The 18,228-nt window shown below is 50.6% G+C and overlaps 1 protein-coding gene across 3 annotated transcripts in view; it reads left to right on the top strand.

Moving 5' to 3' along the window:
- The window catches only part of LOC102692719 (membrane-associated phosphatidylinositol transfer protein 3), a 79,736-nt gene that overhangs the window by 35,136 nt on the left and 26,372 nt on the right, over positions 1 to 18,228 (top strand). For all 3 annotated transcript variants that reach the window (XM_069184451.1, XM_069184450.1, XM_069184449.1), the window contains exons 4-8: positions 7,594 to 7,664; positions 8,581 to 8,801; positions 16,673 to 16,862; positions 17,007 to 17,126; positions 17,594 to 17,775. In XM_069184451.1, the coding sequence (XP_069040552.1) occupies positions 7,594 to 7,664; positions 8,581 to 8,801; positions 16,673 to 16,862; positions 17,007 to 17,126; positions 17,594 to 17,775 (784 nt within the window). The remainder of the gene's footprint in view (positions 1 to 7,593; positions 7,665 to 8,580; positions 8,802 to 16,672; positions 16,863 to 17,006; positions 17,127 to 17,593; positions 17,776 to 18,228) is intronic.

Genomic DNA, 18,228 nt, shown 5'->3' with positions numbered 1-18,228 from the left:
CTATCTCAGTCATTTTGAAGCAACAGGTGGTCCTGGGTATATTAAAAGCTGGTTAGAATTTTGGGTGAAAGACGGCCTAACTTTGTGCACAGCTCTATAGCTGCTTAAAGCCCACAGCTCGTCTCCCATCAAGCTCCAAAGTGTAAATGTGCGTGATTTATTGTAAATGGGCTTAGGAACCTGAATAAGAGCTCACCCTGCCTTATCCCTCTTATGATCAAATGTTAGTTATTTCTTACATTCTAAAAGCAGCAATATTTTGATCTGCAGAGCCTCTGGCAACTTTAACTTGGAAGCCTCTGTCTGAAATCTGGATGCATCTGGTTATCCTGTGCAGGCGTGTGTGTTGCAACAAGCCTGGCTCTCTGTGTGCGCTTGTGCCTGCGATCTGGCTCCGTGTGCACGGTGACTGTGATGTCCGTGTGTGAAGGTGTGCGATGGGGAGAGCTGTTTGCCGAAGATGATTTATTGCAGTCCCCCCCCCTACTGCCCGGGAGATTGACGGACGAGAACCGGCTCTTTCATCTCGGCACTATTATTAGCACAAAGGTGCAGGCACCACAGCAGGCAGAGACATGGACGGTCTCTGCACCTTCTCCTCCTCTCGTCCACTGCTGTAGCCGCAAGTGCCTGGACGTCATCTGTAACCGTCGTCAAGCCGGTCCAGAACCGAGCACGGGAATTCACCGGGAATGACAACGTCCGGAAATGAGGCCTAGTTAAAAGGTTTATGGAGTGTTAAAATTCACCCGCTTGGCCTGACCTCCTGGCCAGGGGGGTGAGGAGGCTGGGACCCCCCTGCAGGGCAGGAGTGACCCAGGGGCAGCTGCAGAGGGGGAGATGAGTTGGAGGTGGGATGCAGAAGACGTGTGCGAGGGAGAGAAAGGAGGGGAGATCACCTGTAGTATTAATATAGTTTAGGTGAGGAAGTGACATCAGGATTGATCACAAGTTACTGACATCTGAGGCTGAACTTGTCATCCCACCCGAACATTCTCTGTAACCTCCGGGCTTGGCATTGAAGGTTGGGGTGCCCGCCTCTGCTCGTGCTGCGATACGCATCCTCTAGGTGACCAGTTTCGGTGTGAAGGGCTCCACAGCTGTTGTCCAGGCCCCGCGCTGACTTGGAGGCCTGCTTGCTCTCTCTCTCTCGAGTTCTGCGGCGCCAAGCCCAGCATGCGCCTTAAGTAAGGGTCTGACCTCTTCTCAGAGCCCAGACGTACTGGTCCGGATCGGGCGGTGCTCCGATCGCAGGGGAGGGCTGGGGGCCTGTGGCTGAAAGGTGTGTTTCAGGACAGGAAGAACAGAAAATAAAGCTCTTCCGTCTGCGGGGCTCGCTAGAAAGCAGGCTCTGTTTGTTTTTTTAAATGGAAGAGAATACCCATATATTGAACAGTAATTACCAGTGTCCCAGGTAGGGTTTTGTCTCGCTTTGTACTGGGGTTAAGCCCCATCTTCCCCATGGCGCTATATTGGATAAAGATGGATGGCTGAATGATATCTATCTCTACATATAATAATATCTCTGTATCTTAGAATCACAATATGAATTATAGGATACATGCAAATGAAATTACAATGACCCCTTTCACCATATAAAGAGTATCGCCGTGACGGGTCGAGGTCTGTCTGCAGCCTGTCTGCCGGCCGTGTCAAGTCTGCAGCTCCTGCGCGGGAGACCGTCACTCATCTGCATTCCGACCACATGAGCCACAGCCGAGACGTCTTCCACATGAGCTTCTCCCGGGCAGCTTCTCCCTTGCTACTAATTCCCATTTAATTAGATTTTCGGGGGGTTTCCGTGTTTCAACAGAAAATGCCTGAAGCATCCCAGAACAAAGGAAGAAAAGATAAATGCTCCTGCTTATTCCTGCCGCTTTTATCATCGGGGGCACACACACACACACGCACGCACGCACGCGCACACGCTCACACACATCGCAGCCTGTGGTACATCGTGTGCCCTGTCGATGAGCTGCAGGATGGTGTTATGCCAGCGGATGTGCGACAGTGCTCAGGTGTGATGTGATAACCTGTTTTCAGACCGCAGTAGATGTGTTGGGTCTTGACCAGAATTGCTGAGTTGCTTTTTTTTTCTCACCAAAAGCTGCCTGGGAGTTAGAAATCCGAGGCAAACTGCCCCCCCCCCCACTGCAGGCTCCTCAGAAGGACCAGTGAAACACAAGCCGGGGGACATGGGTGTCAAGCATGTGGAAGTGCTGTTGAAAGGGTTAAAAGCAGGAGGCCCTTCTTTACAGACAGGGCTGTGGGAGTCTGCAACAGGCCGCCCAGCCGGGCTGGGACTGACTTCCTTCAAGAGAAACAACAAAGGCTGAATGAGATCTTTGAATCCATTAACTGCTTGTTACTGGGCTTTACGGGCTGAATTTCCTCTCGTTTCTGACCTTCCTCATATTGATGGTGTTTAACAGACTTTTACTTTTAGCCAGCAGCCGTATCACTCTGCAGCCCACTGGAGCTCAGCAGGTGTGAGCCTGGTCAGTACCTGGATGGGAGACCTCCTGGGAAAAACTAAGGTTGCTGCTGGAAGAGGTGTTAGAGGGGCCAGCAGGGGGCGCTCAGTGACGGGGACACTATACTGTAAACAGGCTCCGTCCTTAGGATGAGAAGTAAAACCGAGGTCCTGACTCTCTGTGGTCATTAAAAATCCCAGGGCGTTTCTCGAAAAGAGTTGGGGTGTAACCCCGGCTTTCTGGCCAAATTCCCCCCTGGCCCTTACCAATCATGGCCTACTAATAATCCCCATCTCTGAACTGGCTTCATCACTCTGCTCTCCTCCCCACTGAGAGCTGGTGTGTGGGGAGTGTACTGGTGCATCATCCAGGTGGGGCTGCACACTGGTGGTGGTGGAGGGGATCCCCGTTAGCTGTAAAGTGCTTTGAGTGGAGTGTCCAGAAAAGCGCTGTATAAGTGTCAGCAATTATTAATTAACTGCTTGTTACAAACTGGGCTTTACAGGCTGAATTTCCTCTCGTTTATGACCTTCCTCATGTTGATGGTGTTTAGCAGACTTTTACTCGGATCGTTATTTTACTCCCGTTAACCAGCCTGGTTAAAAAAACTCAAGTGTGAAGCCCCAGGCGATTCAGTAGGAGAGCTGGAGTGTTTGACAGTGTCAGCTCAGCAGCTGCTCCGCATGGTTGCTGCACTGTTGCTGAGCTGTGTGGGTTGCTGTGGGGGTAGAGAGGCGTTCACAGCAGCAGGGGGTGCATATAGTCCTGGAAATCAGGTTAGGAGCAAGACAGGAGCACAGGAGGGGGGAGTTCAATATTTTAATTAAAACCTTTAGACCCCTGGGGAAGTCATGGGCTACAATCTATGCTAAAATGTTTTGCTGTGATGGTTCTGTAGGGTGTCCAATGGGGTACCATCATTGCTGCGTTGTTTTTGCTTGCAAGGCATCCTTTGATCTAGAATGTGTTTTCCCTCAGTCTTGTCCCAGGAAGCCCTCAAAAGATCCAGGTTTTGTATTCAGCAAGGGCTCGACTGAAGGAGTGGAACTCGTAGCCATGCTCTTTTATTTTCAGTCTGTTTCTGCTCCAGAAGAATGTGGGGAATGCGGGGGAAAAATTCCAAAGCCCTCAGCTACGAGCGGATCCCCAGAATGAGGACTGGAAATCGCTGATCTGAGAGGCTTAGCCTGGAATTCCACACTTGGCAATCCATTCGTGTTTCTGCACAGCTCCCTCTCCTGGGCAAACGATGTTACTGAGGCTCATTGTTAAGATGCTTTGTGACAGTTTTTAACACCCTTTATACTTTCTCGCTGGTTGCACAATTTTGGCTGGTTTGTTTTGTGAATGGGTGCAGGGTGATAGCAGTGCTTCGGGACGTTTGTCCCAAATTTCTGCAATACACTTCTGCATTCGTGCGCTCGTGTTGCCCTGCCCTCTTACCTCGCGTGTCTGTGATATGGCTGCTTTCCTAAACTGCCTCAGCGTGCGAGAGGAGGATTACTGGACCGTGAGGTTGGGCTGCTGAAGCTCTCTGCTGGATTCTGCTGTGTTTTTTCGCATTTTGTTCTGTTTCAAGGTCTGGCTGTGATTTTTAGATCCAGGGTTTATTATTATCCATCACCGCCACCCTGTTGTCTCCCATCTGTGTGTGACGAATGTTTTCCTTTCTAGCTGTCTGAACAGCAAGCCCACCCCTGCTCCCCCACGAGCGCGCCTCTGATCTGCTAATCCAGGCACATCGTCTCCGCGCAAAGATGAATCTCATCATCGGACGTTGACGGTTTACTGATTCCTGAGAGGCTGTGCACGGCAGAATTGATTATTTTTTTAAGGGATAATTTCTGCGGGTCTCCAGCCCCCTCAGAGGTGCCCTGAAGGGGGATTTAACACCACAGGCGTGACCGTCGCCAGGGCGGGCGAGCTCTTCCTCCTTCTCAGAGCAGAGATGCTGCACACGAAGGCGGCCGATAGCCCTGGGAGATGTGTGCCGAGCCCAGCTCCTGTCCTCACCCAGAGCACCGGGCACGCCCCCAGAATTGCCCACCCCCTGCAGGGGCAGTGCAGGCCGGCGTGGCTCCGTTTGTGCGTTCGTGTTTATTGGTTCGATATCTGGTCAATTAACATTGACGTTTCCTGCCGGATTGACTCCCCAGCTGTGATGAACGACTTGCACGTTCTGTTAAAGGGATTTAACTTGATTCTAATGGATTTATGCGTCTCCCGGTCGGTGGGGGGCCATGGGGGGGCTGTGTGGATTTAGCATATGAGGCCCGGCGTGGAGAGGGGTCTGGACTTGACCGTGTGGGGCAACACTGGAGGCCAGCGGAGTGTCTTTTCAACAGCCACCCGCAGCCCAAAGAAAGTCAGGAGGAGTCCTGAAGGGCACTGGCAGTAATCCCTGAGTGCTCTGAACCTGTCTAGGGTTTTGTTTGCTCTGTGTGGCTGTTATTTTTGTACCTGGTTGGTTTTAATTGGTTTGAACGCCCTCGTGGGAGCCCTGGTTGTGACTGAAGGGAACGGAGGCACCAGCAGCCACGTGATGTTTGCTGGCCTCTGGTTTTCGGAGCGGAGACCGGTCCCAGTTGACACGTTCTCTGTGTTTGTGAGGTTTTTGTTGTTTTTCCCCCCCCTCCACTCCCGTTTGCTCTTTGGAGGATGAAATAAATGAGCTGCGGCTGAGCCAGTGGTTCAGAAGCGACGAGCAGGCCTTAATAGACAGAGCTAGCGAGCGGAAACCGGTGAAGGGCTTTTCATTGAATTTGCTGGGTCCTGACATTTCTGAGACCGAGAGAGAGAGAGAAATTCGAGGTGTGGATCGATAATCTCCCCGTCTCTTCTCCTTCGCTCCCTCTTTTTATTTTCTCCGGCTTCTCTCTCCCTCCTGCCTGCTCTTTCCCAGCTTTTCCTCCCTCTTTCCATCTCTTCTCCTCTCCCTTTCTCACTGTTCCCCCCTCCTCCCGTTTCTTATTCCCCGATATCCTCGCCTTTCTCCTCTCCCTCCCCTCGCTCCAGTCTTGAGAGCAGAAGAAAGGTTACTAATGAGAGGCGTATCGAGCCCATTTGGTAGTTAGGAGCTAATTGATCCACGGATCTCTGTTCTTTTTCCCACAACCCCTTTGCTTTTTTTCCTCTCATTAACAAACAAGCGGGGGCTGTTTTGGCCTGTCGAGCTCATTTGGTTGTCAGTAGCTTAGTCACCCAAGGGTCCCGTCCAGCCGTTTCTTGAAAGAGGCCAGAATATCGGCTTCAACAACGTGGCTGAGTGGCTTGTTCCAGCCCCCCACAACCCTTTGGGTAAAGAAGTGGTTTCTCGATTTCATTATTAGTTGCTCTTCTTATCAAAGAGGAAGAAAAGGAATAAACCAGAGACACTTGATCACCTGGGTTTCCGAACGAACGCGTTTGGACAGTGGGATTCGGATCTGGGATTAATGCATTGACCGAGGCTAAGGGTGCAGCAGTAAGCAGCTGCCGGCTCTCGGGCGCACTGCGTATCCCTGCTCGTCACGGTTTTTTGCGCTGTCGAAGCAAGAGAGAAACGTCAGTATTAACCTCTGGACCCCCCCCACTGCCACCAGTAACGAGCTGTGGCAATCGGAGCCGACCAGCCGGGAGACGCTGGAGACATCAGAGCGCAGGTGTGGCGCCATGCTTCCAGCTAACCGGGCGCAGTGGTGCCCCATGGGAAAGGACCGTCACAGGGGATCTTGGGTAGGGGGGAGTTTTGGGAAAGCTCAGGAAAAAACCTGGGCAAAATACGGTGCACACCATCTATCCTTCCACTTTCTAACCACTATATCCGATTCAGGGTCGCAGGGAGCTGGATCCTATCCCTGCCAGCCGTGGGCACAAGGCAGGGTACACCTTGGCCGGGACGCCAGTCCATCCCAGGGCACACATGCAGATACAGACACACACACTTGCTCAAGGGCCAGTTTTCCCAGACCCCAATTAACCTATCAGCATGCTCTGATTCTTGGGGAGAACATACAAACTCCCCACAGATAGAGCCTCAGGGAGCAGTGCTAACTGCTGCATCGCTGCGCTGCCCTGTGCACTTCAGTCACAGTCAGTAAGGAGTCTTTAATGAGGGACCTTCAGAACGGGCTTCCCCTGATTGTCCCTGAGATTCAGGGAATTTGCACAGAAAGTGCCAAGTGCCAGCTTTCCCTTGTTGATGGTTAGTATTGAACATGATTTGAGTCCCTGGCCACTGACGAGCACTGAACTCCTGGGTCAGGAAGCTGCGCCAGTAGGTGGCGTATGAGTGCCATTCACCCAAGATGAAAGACTTAGGGGGTCCGGTCTCCTGCTATGGGGTCCCTGGCGTCCTGGCCAAATTTCCCCCTGGCCTTTACCAATCATGGCCTCCTAATAATCCCCATCTCTGAACTGGCTTCATCACTCTGCTCTCCTCCCCACTGAGAGCTGGTGTGTGGGGAGAGGACTGGTGCATCATCCAGGTGGGGCTGCACACTGGTGGTGGTGGAGGGGATCCCCATTACCTGTAAAGCGCTTTGAGTGGAGTGTCCAGAAAAGCGCTATATAAGTGTAAGCAATTATTATTATTATTGAAAATGAAAGCTCACGAAGGCACAGTGGGCTTGAGGAGTCTTTGTGGGCGAGCCAGGCAGTGCTGTCCACTGTGGGCGCTTGCAGAGTCTGTGATGGAAAATGGAAAACGTGGCGGAATGGACCGGCCGAGCGCCCGAACGTCCTCATCTCCCCCATCGTCTGTCGTGCGCGGGCTCGACTAATTGCATCGTGCCCCAGTTCATTTATGCCCCTCGCGTTTCTTGACAAACCGCAAGCTGTCTGGACTTCCAGGGCTCTGCCTGGAGCTGCGGACACATCGTTTCAGTTGCTGCTTCGGCACCATTTTGTTTCCCCCCGCTCTCGATGTTCGCTGGCACTGGCTTTTAGGGGAGCCCGTGAGCGAAAGTAATGATTTGGGTGTGTTAACCGGATCCTGTTGTGGCTGGTTGCTGGTTTTGAGGTTTGGATGTGGGTCGAACAGGCGCTTGCTGTTGTGTGAAGTAACTGTTCTCCCTCTGTTTTTCTTCCCCTTCTCTCTGCTCGTCTCCTGTCTCCCGTCTGCCCCCCCTCTCCCTGCCAGAGAGCCTCTACCGGCTGGGCCACCCTCGCTACACCGCCCAGAGCAGCATCGATGGGCTGGAGGACATTGAGGTACGACGCTGCTCTCACTGTGTTCCCAGGTCTCCATTCAAACCCACTCTTCCCCCTTCGAACATGCTCAGGGAAAATCGGATGAGCTCTTGGTCTTGAACACTTTTGAAAGATGCTGGATGCCCCATGCTGAACCCTTAGCCTAAACCTTAACCTTGAACTCTGACCTTTACGGCACCCACTGCATGCTAACCCCTGATCCTCTTTTCTTCATCTTCGCACTATGGACTTGCAGTTTTAAATAGTTTGTCACTATGCCGATGTTAATGATGAAAAGCCACCAACGCCAGCACATCCACCTGTCTGGATGTGTTAATAGCAGCATCTGTGAAAGTGTCACAGTTTGTGTGCAGTGGGTGCTCTATTATCTCTGCAATTCAAACAGCCATTAGTGCTCGTTAGCAGCCTGTAAAAGAGTGATGACCAGCTCATGTTCTCTAGGCCAGCAGTCTGGCAGGTTTTATATAGCTGTCTTTAAATCGACAGCCGCATCAAGCCTGACAAAACCTGTTCTGCTGGTCTACTTAAACAGATGATTAGGTCAATTAGTACATTGTGGAAATGAGCACCACAAGACCCTGCAGCCCTGATGATGGCGGGTTGTAAATTCTGCAGGGGGAGATGCACAGTGTATTGATCCCCCCCCCAGCCAGAGCCCCTCCAAATGAAATTGAGCACGCCCTAGAGTTGTCCACCTATCCTGTGCTGTATCTGGGGCTACACTCCAGTAGTGGGCGAAGTGGGGCTCCCATGTGTCAACGGCTTTGGGATCCGTTGCGAAGAATAAAGGGGTGATTGCTGTTGTCATTGGCAGAGCGTCGTGTGCATATCCTCCCTGTGCTTTTGGGGGTGGCGGGGCCCCTCGGACGGCCCACCCAGCGTGTTCCCTCGCCCACTCTCGCTCCTCTCCTTCCAGAGGAAATGCAAGATCCACGTCCTCCTCCTGCTCCTGCACGGGGGCAACATCCTGGACACCGGCGGAGGGGACCAGAAGTCCAAGGTGACGGACCTGAGCACGCTGAGCACGGTGCTGGAGAAGGTGGCCCGGGCGCACTTCCAGAGCGCCGCCGAGCACATCCTCATCAGGCTGGTGCCCTGCCCAGCCGTCTGCGCCGACGCCTTCTCTCTCGTGTCCAAGTAAGCGTGCGCCGGGGCCTGGGGAGAGATCGGGGGGGGCTGCACAGAGATCGGCCGCTGGGAGAACTGGATTCCCTAGTGGAGGGACAGAAGAGGTGGCATTCCTGGGATCTTGGAGATCCCAGGGAACCCGGAAAACTGAGGACATTGGGAAGCAATTTCTACAAATTCCAAGGAAATCTAGCTTGAATTCAGTGGGAATTCTTTGCACTTTTTTTTTTAGCACCCAACAAAACGATACCTATTGTCAGCACTAGATCAGACCCCCGTGTGTGTGGAGCATAGGCGTTGACCAATCTCAAGACCCATAGAGATGGGAGGAGAAGGCAGATGACGTCTGCACTGAAAGCAGGCGTGTGACTTTTGCACAGGGGTGAAATTGCCGGATGAAAGGTGGGTCTGGGCCGAGGGGAGTTTGAGCTCAGGAGCAGGGTGGGAGCACCGATTCCTTACTGGCGGTAACGGTCCGTGCCATGTTCGGTTCTCCCCATTCCCCTACCATGAGGTGGTGACAGGCCGGCGCAGTCAGCCGGACAGCGTATCGGTTGGGGCCACTCTGAGGGTTCTGCACTCAGGTCATCTTGCATGCTTCCTAGCAGAGAACGGATGCCGGTCAAGGGCCCTGATGTACAGGGCTAATAGCCCTCGTTTTGTGTCCCCTTAGAAAAAATGGAGAGAAGCAGATTTATATACCTAGAAAGTGCAGCAGGAAAAAATGCGGGGAAGCATCAGGAAAATACGCCTGGAGCACAAGAGGGAGAGCTGGGCCATGGTGAGGTCACAGTGAGGCAGAGCAAGGGCCTGTGGGATAGGAGGCTGACAACGTGTTTGATGATGGTCGGGATCAGGAAAAAAAAAAAGAGCGAGTCTTAAAGCTGAATGTTTAAGCTGAGCACGAGTTCCCTTTGAGCAGTGGAAGGGAAAGGTTAAACAGGAAAATAAATAATTACGGCATTATCTAGAATGTAACATGCACCTTTTAAAAAGGATAATTATAATAATTAGGCTGCGGCTGACATTTGTTATCCTTTCAAGACTTGTGCAGTATTAAGCCCATAACCTTTGTGTGTGCTTCCATTTTTAATCGTACATTTAATAATGTGAAAGCTGAGGAGACAATACCTTGGGGTACAAGGAGAAGAATAAGAAGAAAGTCATGCATTATGATGGTGCGTTGAGGTAACAATGGGACTATTCTGTTCTTTTCAGTAGTTCTTCTCTGCTCCATTTATTTCATTGTAATCCATGAACTTTAATGTGGCTTTGATTGTTGCTGTGTTCTTTCAGTTATTCTGAAGGGCTGGTTACAGCTGTCTTATGAAGACAGTGGAAAGGTCTGAGATGGAAACTGCAGTTACATTGCACGGCCACAGAGTGGTGCTAGTGGCGGCGGGAGATGAATGTTAGGGGAATGAAGGGTGCTGTTCACAGAGCCCAGCAGAATTCATCGGGAGTGATGTGCATGGGTGATCTCTTCTAATCTCTAATCTCTTCATTTTGTATTAAAGCAGCTCATCACTTCCAGAGGCCTGGTGGTGCTGTGTTGGATCAAAAAAATATCTATTTATTTTCAGTTGTTCTGGGGCTGAGTGACAGCGGTGACAGTCAGTCACGAAGAGATTTAAGATCTGTCACATCTGGCATCATCTTGGCACACTGCACTCGGCTCTAAAGCCCATCAGCTTTTCAATAAACCAAGGGCAGCCTGAGCACCTGAGCAGAAACTCTTCTTTAACGCACATAGTGTTTCAGTCTGCGTGTGCATGCCTAGTTATATCGAATAGTCTTATCTTATAAGGCTCTTATTTATACTTAGAATTCCCAGTGCCTGGGAATGTGAGTGGGTAGGGGTGAGAGGTCAGAGGTCAGTTTGTGATGGTCCAGTAATGAACAAAGGGAATCTCCATGGCTAGTGTGCATCTGCTGGGCATTCTTATTAGCATTCCTCATTATAATAATAATATAGTATTTTATTTTATTTATAGTATATAGTGCTTTTCTGGACACTCTACTCAAAGCGCTTTACAGGTAATGGGGATCCCCTCCACCAGTGTGCAGCCCCACCTGGATGGTGCACCAGTCCTCTCCCCACACACCAGCTCTCAGTGGGGAGGAGAGCAGAGTGATGAAGCCAGTTCGGAGATGGGGATTATTAGGAGGCCATGATTAGTAAAGGCCAGGGGGAAATTTGGCCAGGACACTGCGGTAACACCCCTACTCTTTTCGAAAAAACTCCCTGGCATTTTTAATGACCACATAGAGTCAGGACCTTTGTTTTACATCTCATCTGAAGGACAGCGCCTTTTTACAGTATAGTGTCCCTGTCACTATATTGGGGGTATTAGGACCCACACAGACCGCAGGGTGAGCGCCCCCTACTGGCCTATCTAACACGTCTTCCACCAGCAACCTTATTTTTTTGTCACACCTGAAGAAGGCTCCACGGCCGCAACGTTGCGTTTTCTTTCTTCTCAATTCAGCATGGAATAAACCTATTACTTGTTACTTTGCAGCCTACGCATGCTGACGCAGCTCCCCACCTGAACTTATTATGTAAAACCTACTTCATGAAGTTTAAAATATATCCTCTGTGAATCTGGTAAAATACATCTTGGCTTAGCATTGCTGCCTTGCAGCTCTGGGGTCCTGGGCTCGATTCCCAAGGCTTGTGTGTTCTCCCTGTGTTTGTGTGGGTTTCCTCCAGGTGCTCCAGTTTCCTCCTACAGTTCAAAGCATGTTGGTAGGTTAACTGGGAAAGTTGGCCCTGGTGTGATTGTATGTCTGTGTGTGCCCCGAAATGGACTGGTGTCCCTTCCAGGGTGTACCCTGCCCATTGCTTCTAGAGAGAGGGCACCGTGACTTTGAAGTGATGATGTCCGTCTGCTGTATATAACAGATCTGGTTTTCATGCCACATGTCCAAACCTTCTGATCCCTGTTGATGAGCTCTGCCAGTACACACTGGGATTTCTGCACTGGTCGATGTGATGTCAAGGGGTGTGTTTTGTTTTTTTTTATTTCAGGGCTTATTCTGAAAAGCTAAGGCTTTTCCCCCCAGAACAGGGTGAATTTCTGCAATTTGACTAAAATTCCCTTTCATCATTTTAACGTCTCTGAAGTTTTCCTGGGAGCTGACGTCGGTCCGTAATAAAATCTAGAGAATTTTTGTTTGGTTCCCTTTTCAGCGAGTCCGTTTTCCCTGCAGTCCCCAGCTCTGGGATTCAGTGAGGCAGGCTCCTGGGAGTCTGTGGTGGCATTGGGTTTTTAAACCCAATTTTTCCCTCGCCCCTGCCAGCTGTTTTTTTTTTACCTGCTCAACGCCCCCGTGGGGAATCCTTTTTAACCCTCAGCTGATAGGAAAACAAAAAGTGTTCACAAAGGGGTACAGGGCAGAAGACAAGCAGGGAAGGGGCATTGTTGCTGAGCATTGTTGCTAAAACAGCATCCTGCTGTGGGAAATCGCCACGCGGACTGTGGTTCAGCCAGCCTCCAGCACAAAGAGCCGCCTCTGCACATAACCAGCTCTGCCCGGTGGAGTGGGGGCCCTGTGTAAGGACTGAACTGCTGCTTTTTCAGGGGGGCATGCAAGGTGGAGGGGGGGGTTCTCGCCTGTTGTGAAGCATATGCTGCTCTGAGCTCATTAAGTGCCTCTGCTCTTAAAGAAGGCACCAAGAGCAAGGTTGAAGTTAGAATGTAGGTGTCTGGGAACAGACTAATGAGAACAGAGCGCACAACACCTGCAGAGGATTTGACAGAGTGAGTGAAGGGTCTGTTAAAGGGCCTCGCTCTCCCACTGGACAGCCAATTAGCGAGATTTTATTCGCCAGTGCTTTTTTTCCGATCAAACTCTTGCGTTTTGGAGCTGAGCGTTCCCCCGCGCGCAGTGTGAGGGGGTTTTACAGTATATAGCACCTTCGCCTGCTGTGTCTTCACAGGGTGGCACACATCCACAACAGGGCAGGTGTATGTGCCAGGCCGGGGATGTAAGAATGACATTGGGACCTGCGGGCTTAAAACTTGCTTTGGGACCACCCCTCTTCTGAGTGGTCCACGTTCCGCCGGAGTTAGAAACCTAATTCATTTCGGCAAGAGACCAAAAGCTGGAGGATTAAGAATTCTGCTGAGGAAACTCGGCAAGTCTCAGGGCAAGACCGGGCCAAGGCCTGGCAGATGACACTCCTAATGTAGACGAGCACATCGTTACATGCAGCTAGCAGAAACAGAAATCGGAACTCGCTATGTTGCAAAGCCCTGTGAAAACAGCTTAGTGTTCATGCTGACACACCCCCTCATCTGTAGGGAAGCAATAAACAAGACAAACAGAATGAATGCTGGGATGCATAGTTAAAGGTGTAGAATTTAGATCAGTGTCATGTTAATCTGCCTGGAAATAGTTACATTCCTGGACTCCCCACCCTGACAACCTAGAAGAACTGAATATCTGCCATCTTGGACCGAAAGAAACTGCAAGAGGGTCCGATTCAAATATTCAAAATCCTCAAAGGCACCCACCAAGTCGCCCCTGTTTTCAGAACCAAGGGAGAAACACACACTGGGGGACACAAGTGGAAACTGCCGAGAACAAGAGGCAGTTCGGTCCCACATTCTGCTGGAGTCCGTAAACGAAGGGAGTATGGCACAAGACACTAATGCGTGTTTCTGAAGGTGATGCTGTAATTTCTTGTAAGAAACGACTGGATGAGTTTCTGGGATCAATTGGCTGCTTACTAGCAAATGAGCTATTCCTCTCTCCTCTAATCTTTCTTCACTTCTTCAGATGGTATGACTGTTGGCAAGGCCACAAGGAAGATTTTACTTCCCTTAGTAGCCTGTGTTTTCTGAGTTGTTTTTTTCCTTTCAGCAATGTACTTAGAGTTTCTCTAAGTGGAGAAGACTGGCCTGCGTGCTTTCCTGGAAAAATGTTTGTACAGTAAAAGAGGCAATTAAAGTGAGGGCAATTGCACAGGACACTGGGCCCTTTAAGCTGGCTGGCTCCTGTGCCTTCTTCTCCTGCGCTCATCATAATGAACCAAGAATGTGCTGTTCTCAAGGTCAGAGTGTTCCAGGGCTCCTGTGTCTTGCAGTACAATGTGGCAGAGCTATTGGGCTGCACTGGCTCATTCAGTAATCCAGTGCTGTAGTAGAGATGGGAGGGACAGTTAATACTTCCAGTCTCCCTGCAGTGGTCAATGACTGTAATTCAAAGCTGATCTCTTCCTCACAGTAATTGTTAAGCCTTATATCATTATGCTGTGGTATACTATTGTATGCTGCGTACCAGGACACGCTAAAGTAGGACAAACCTTGGAACAACACGTGTAAGTAAGATCCAAACTGGAAAAACTACATTAAGCAAATATATGCTTAATTACCGTGCAAATTCACCGACCTTAATGAAACGCTCAGACTTCTCATGTCCTTGTACCGAAGACAATTCAGGATACGAAGTGATGTTAACTACGTCTCCCTCCTTCCTGTTGTAACGACTGTATCGTTTTGTAAAGGCATGTCAGATGGGAGAGCTTCTACAGCTCGGCTTTGCCCAGCGAGGGAGGTGGGGAGGCTTGTTAGCACTGTTAGCTGGCTGACAGGCTTGTTCTCCGGGCCGGGATTTTGTGAACAAGATTGTAAATGGTTTATAAACCGCTTTCATTCCTCACTGTCACGCGCAGGTCCCTGTAAATCAAATGTAGGGCCCAGACTCGCTGTGCTGGATGAACTACGTAAGAACAGGAGGAAGGTTACAAGCAAGAAACCGCCGTTAGGTCCTTCATTTGATCGCTAATTGATCTAAGCTTCTGGCTAATCAGCAGCTGTTGCATACTCCCACAAGCCTTGGTGTAAAGAAGCGACTCTCGGAGAAGTGCTTCACAGTTGACAGACTTTGAAGTGTTTCACAGTTCAGAAAATATTTTCTTTTTAAACTGTAGTTTTTCCTCCATGATTTTGATGAGATCAAGTGTGTGTGCTTGGTTGCCTGTACTTCACTCCTGGGCCTTGTTGACGACTGAGTTTATAAAGAGCTTTAAGGTGAAGCAGTGAAAGTGGTGGCTGTATAACCCCAAACCCAGCCCTGATTTGTTTTTGAACAGGAAACACAAATCAACTAAATAATCAACTAAGGCCACCCAGAGCTAAGAACTGGACTGATTTAACGATTCCTTCATGATGAATGATATCTGAAACGTTTCTGTAACAAAGAGCAGAAGCTTCGAAGGACCCAGCTGCTCTCTGAGTGTCCTGTTGAGCCTAGAGCTTGCTCTTGATTGCCTCTGCTGTTGGCTCATACTCTGTAAAACCTGGACCGTCTCAAACTGCTGCACAGCGGGGTCTCCCTGTGTTGTGTGCGGCTGTGCAGTGGACACTAGAAGTCACAGCACAGTTGAGTGGTTGGAAATGAGCTCTGATTTGTTTACAAAAAAGGCCATCTTCCAGAGCACTGCAAAAAGTGGTGCACGTGGTCAAAAGCAGATGTTCCTAATTTCACGTTAATAGGGTTGGCAGCAGGAGTAGTGGCCCGATTGCCATCGCCTTCCCTGCTCCCGGAGCATTCCCTGTCAGTCTCCATCCTGTTGTGTGGAACCAGGAAGAGGAGCAGTTCGACCCTTCACCCTTTTCATCACAACCTCGCCTGCAGACAGCCCTTCTGCTAGGAGGGGTCCAGGAGTGGGCTGCACTTGTTGAACCCCACATCTTGTGTCCTGTACCCCCATGTGGTGGGGGTTCCTTATATTTTGGCCGGTACTGTACGCTGTGAGTTGGAGCACGGCCTGAAGGCCAAGGTGCGCCCGAAACGGGCTTTTATTTTTCCTCGCAGATTCCGCCTCCATTGTCTCTGTCCGCTCTGCAGCTGTAGTATTAATGAGTTATGATATTAGGATCCGCTGCACATCCGCAAGTCCCGGGCTGTGGATAAAAGAGAGCGAGAATTGTTTCATGTGCTCGTCTTTTTTTTGTGTGTGTGTTTTTTTTTTTTTAAAGAAAAGCTCTCCCGTTTTAATTAAGTAAATCTAAATTGCATACATCAACACCTGCTGTTGGGGGAAGCGGACGGCATAAATTAAACCGGGAAGAAAAAGGGGTCGTTTGGGCGCTCTGTGAACTGAAGCCTGTAGCTGTGCGTCTCGTCTGGCCTGCTGTAGCCTCGTTCCGGTGATGCCTGCGCTCTGTGCCGGCCGAGTCGCGCTTGTAAACAAGGCAAACTGACCCCCGCGCTCCAGGGAGGGGGGGGGCGCCAAGCTCTGGACGGGGGGAGGGCAGCTCCGAGGCAGCACAGCAGCCAGCCCACAGCATCTGCAGGGGGCAAAAGCAGATGCTCAGCACTGCACTGAAACACCCCACCACACTACTGGCTAACACAGGGAGTGGCAGTAAATAGAGCTGTCGTTTGGGAGGATTTGGCTGGTCTACAGGGATCTGCATGGAGTACTGGCACACAGAAGGACGTGATGGAAGGCTTAATACTTCACACTTAGTACTTTTTTGGAATTGTATAATGTTAGCATGCCCAGAGAGGTTGGGCAGCCAGTGACCTTGGACCCCCAGAGGTTTCTTTTCTCCTTCCTGAGGAGTTTTGGGTTCCTCTCCTCCGTTATCTTCTGGCTTCTTCTCTTTCTGTATTGTAATGTCACGTATTGTCACACAGCTTTGTTAAGCGCCTTGGGGCTGTTGGTCCTACAGATGTCTCTGAGTCTGTTGGTTCAGTTGGTCATTTTTCTCCCAAATTCTTTTGTGAGGCATGACATAGAAAACTGGCTGGACTGTGGAGTTCTTGGGCTTTTAAAAACACTGTTTTTTTTTTATGAACGAAAGGTGGAACTTAGAGGAGCGTTTATTAATGGACAGCTCTGTGTCCTTTCACTGTCTCCCCAGCCTGAACCCCTACAGCTACGACGAGAGCTGCGTGTCCAGTAGTGTCGACCACCTGCCCCTGGCTGCTCTCCCTCTCCTTGCCATCGCCTCGCCACATTACCTGGATGCGGTTGCCACGGTGATCAGCCGCGCCAATCAGGTCTACCATGAGTTCCTCAAGTCCCAGGAAGGGGCCGGGTTCAGTGGACAGGTACAGTAGGACACACAGCCATGAAGGTGACAGAACGAGTCGACAGATTTGGGTCAGCCCTAAGTATCGTCTCTGTGCAACCAGCATGCAATGAGCTTAGAATTCAGTTGCCAGCTGAGTGACACACCCCTTCCTCCCCTCCAGGTGTGCCTGATTGGTGACTGCGTGGGGGGCGTCCTGTGTTTCGATGCCCTGTGCTTCAGTACCAGTCATCGGCCAGAGAGCCCCAGCAGCAGCCGCAACGACAGCACTGAAAGCTTGAAGGTAGAGCCGAGATGAATTCTATGATTCACTTTGCTAAAGCAGTATTCCTGTGTTCCTTGGCTCAAACCTCTCTCCTGGTGCCTCAGCTCTAACCCCTAGCCCACACTGCCTCTCTTCCAGTGCCTCAGCTCTAACCACTAGCCCACACTGCCTCCCACCCAGTGCCTCAGCTCTAACCACTAGCCCACACTGTCTCTCTCCCAGTGCCTCAGCTCTAACCACTAGCCCACACTGCCTCTCTCCCAGTGCCTCAGCTCTAACCACTAGCCCACACTGCCTCTCTCCCAGTGCCTCAGCTCTAACCACTAGCCCACACTGCCTCTCTCCCAGTGCCTCAGCTCTAACCACTAGCCCACACTGCCTCTCTCCCAGTGCCTCAGCTCTAACCACTAGCCCACACCACCTCTCTCCCAGTGCCTCAGCTCTAACCACTAGCCCACACTGCCTCCCTCTGTGTGTGCTTGCAGGACAACCCAGGCCAGTCAGGAGATGCGAGCCCCAGCCTCAGCTCTAGCAAGCGCCTCAGCAAAAGTAATATCGACCTCTCAGGGGCCCCAGGGGAGTCTCCATCGCTACGGCAACCTCTGACGCGGAAGCAGAGTGACTCTTGTGACTGCAGCTCCGTTAGTCAGCAGAACGCCTTCAGTAGGTAAGGAGCTCCTCCCTGTCGGAGCCCAGGAGCGCAGGCAAATCCTTCTGTCGCAGTGCAACACCCGTCCCCTGTTTCCTGCGGGTTATTTTGAAAGGCTTTAACCTTCAATCTGGGAAAAAATGGGTGAATGAAAAATGAAAGCCAGGTGCCTTTAATTTTTCAGAATAAGAAAAAGAGCAGAAAATATTTCACATGTAGTATGAAACTCCCCTTCAACGCGGGCCGAGCATGAGCACACCAGGTGAAGTATAGGGGCACAGTTACTCCCAGAGTCCTGTGCTCTGGTCACACAGAGTCAAACTGCAGTACTTTCCTTGGGGGGGGGGTAGGGTGCTCTTATGTTGTGGCAGAACTGATCACACTGTTAGAAAACCTCAGAGTTTGAGGTTTTTAGCTGAAAACAAGGGTTTGTTTTTTAATTATACGTGTTTTAAAATCATCATTATTATT

Source organism: Lepisosteus oculatus, chromosome 26 (genome assembly GCF_040954835.1).
Source record: "Lepisosteus oculatus isolate fLepOcu1 chromosome 26, fLepOcu1.hap2, whole genome shotgun sequence".
NCBI lineage: Eukaryota > Metazoa > Chordata > Actinopteri > Semionotiformes > Lepisosteidae > Lepisosteus > Lepisosteus oculatus.
Note: the sequence above shows the minus strand (reverse complement) of the source record. Positions and strands in the feature narration are given on the sequence as shown.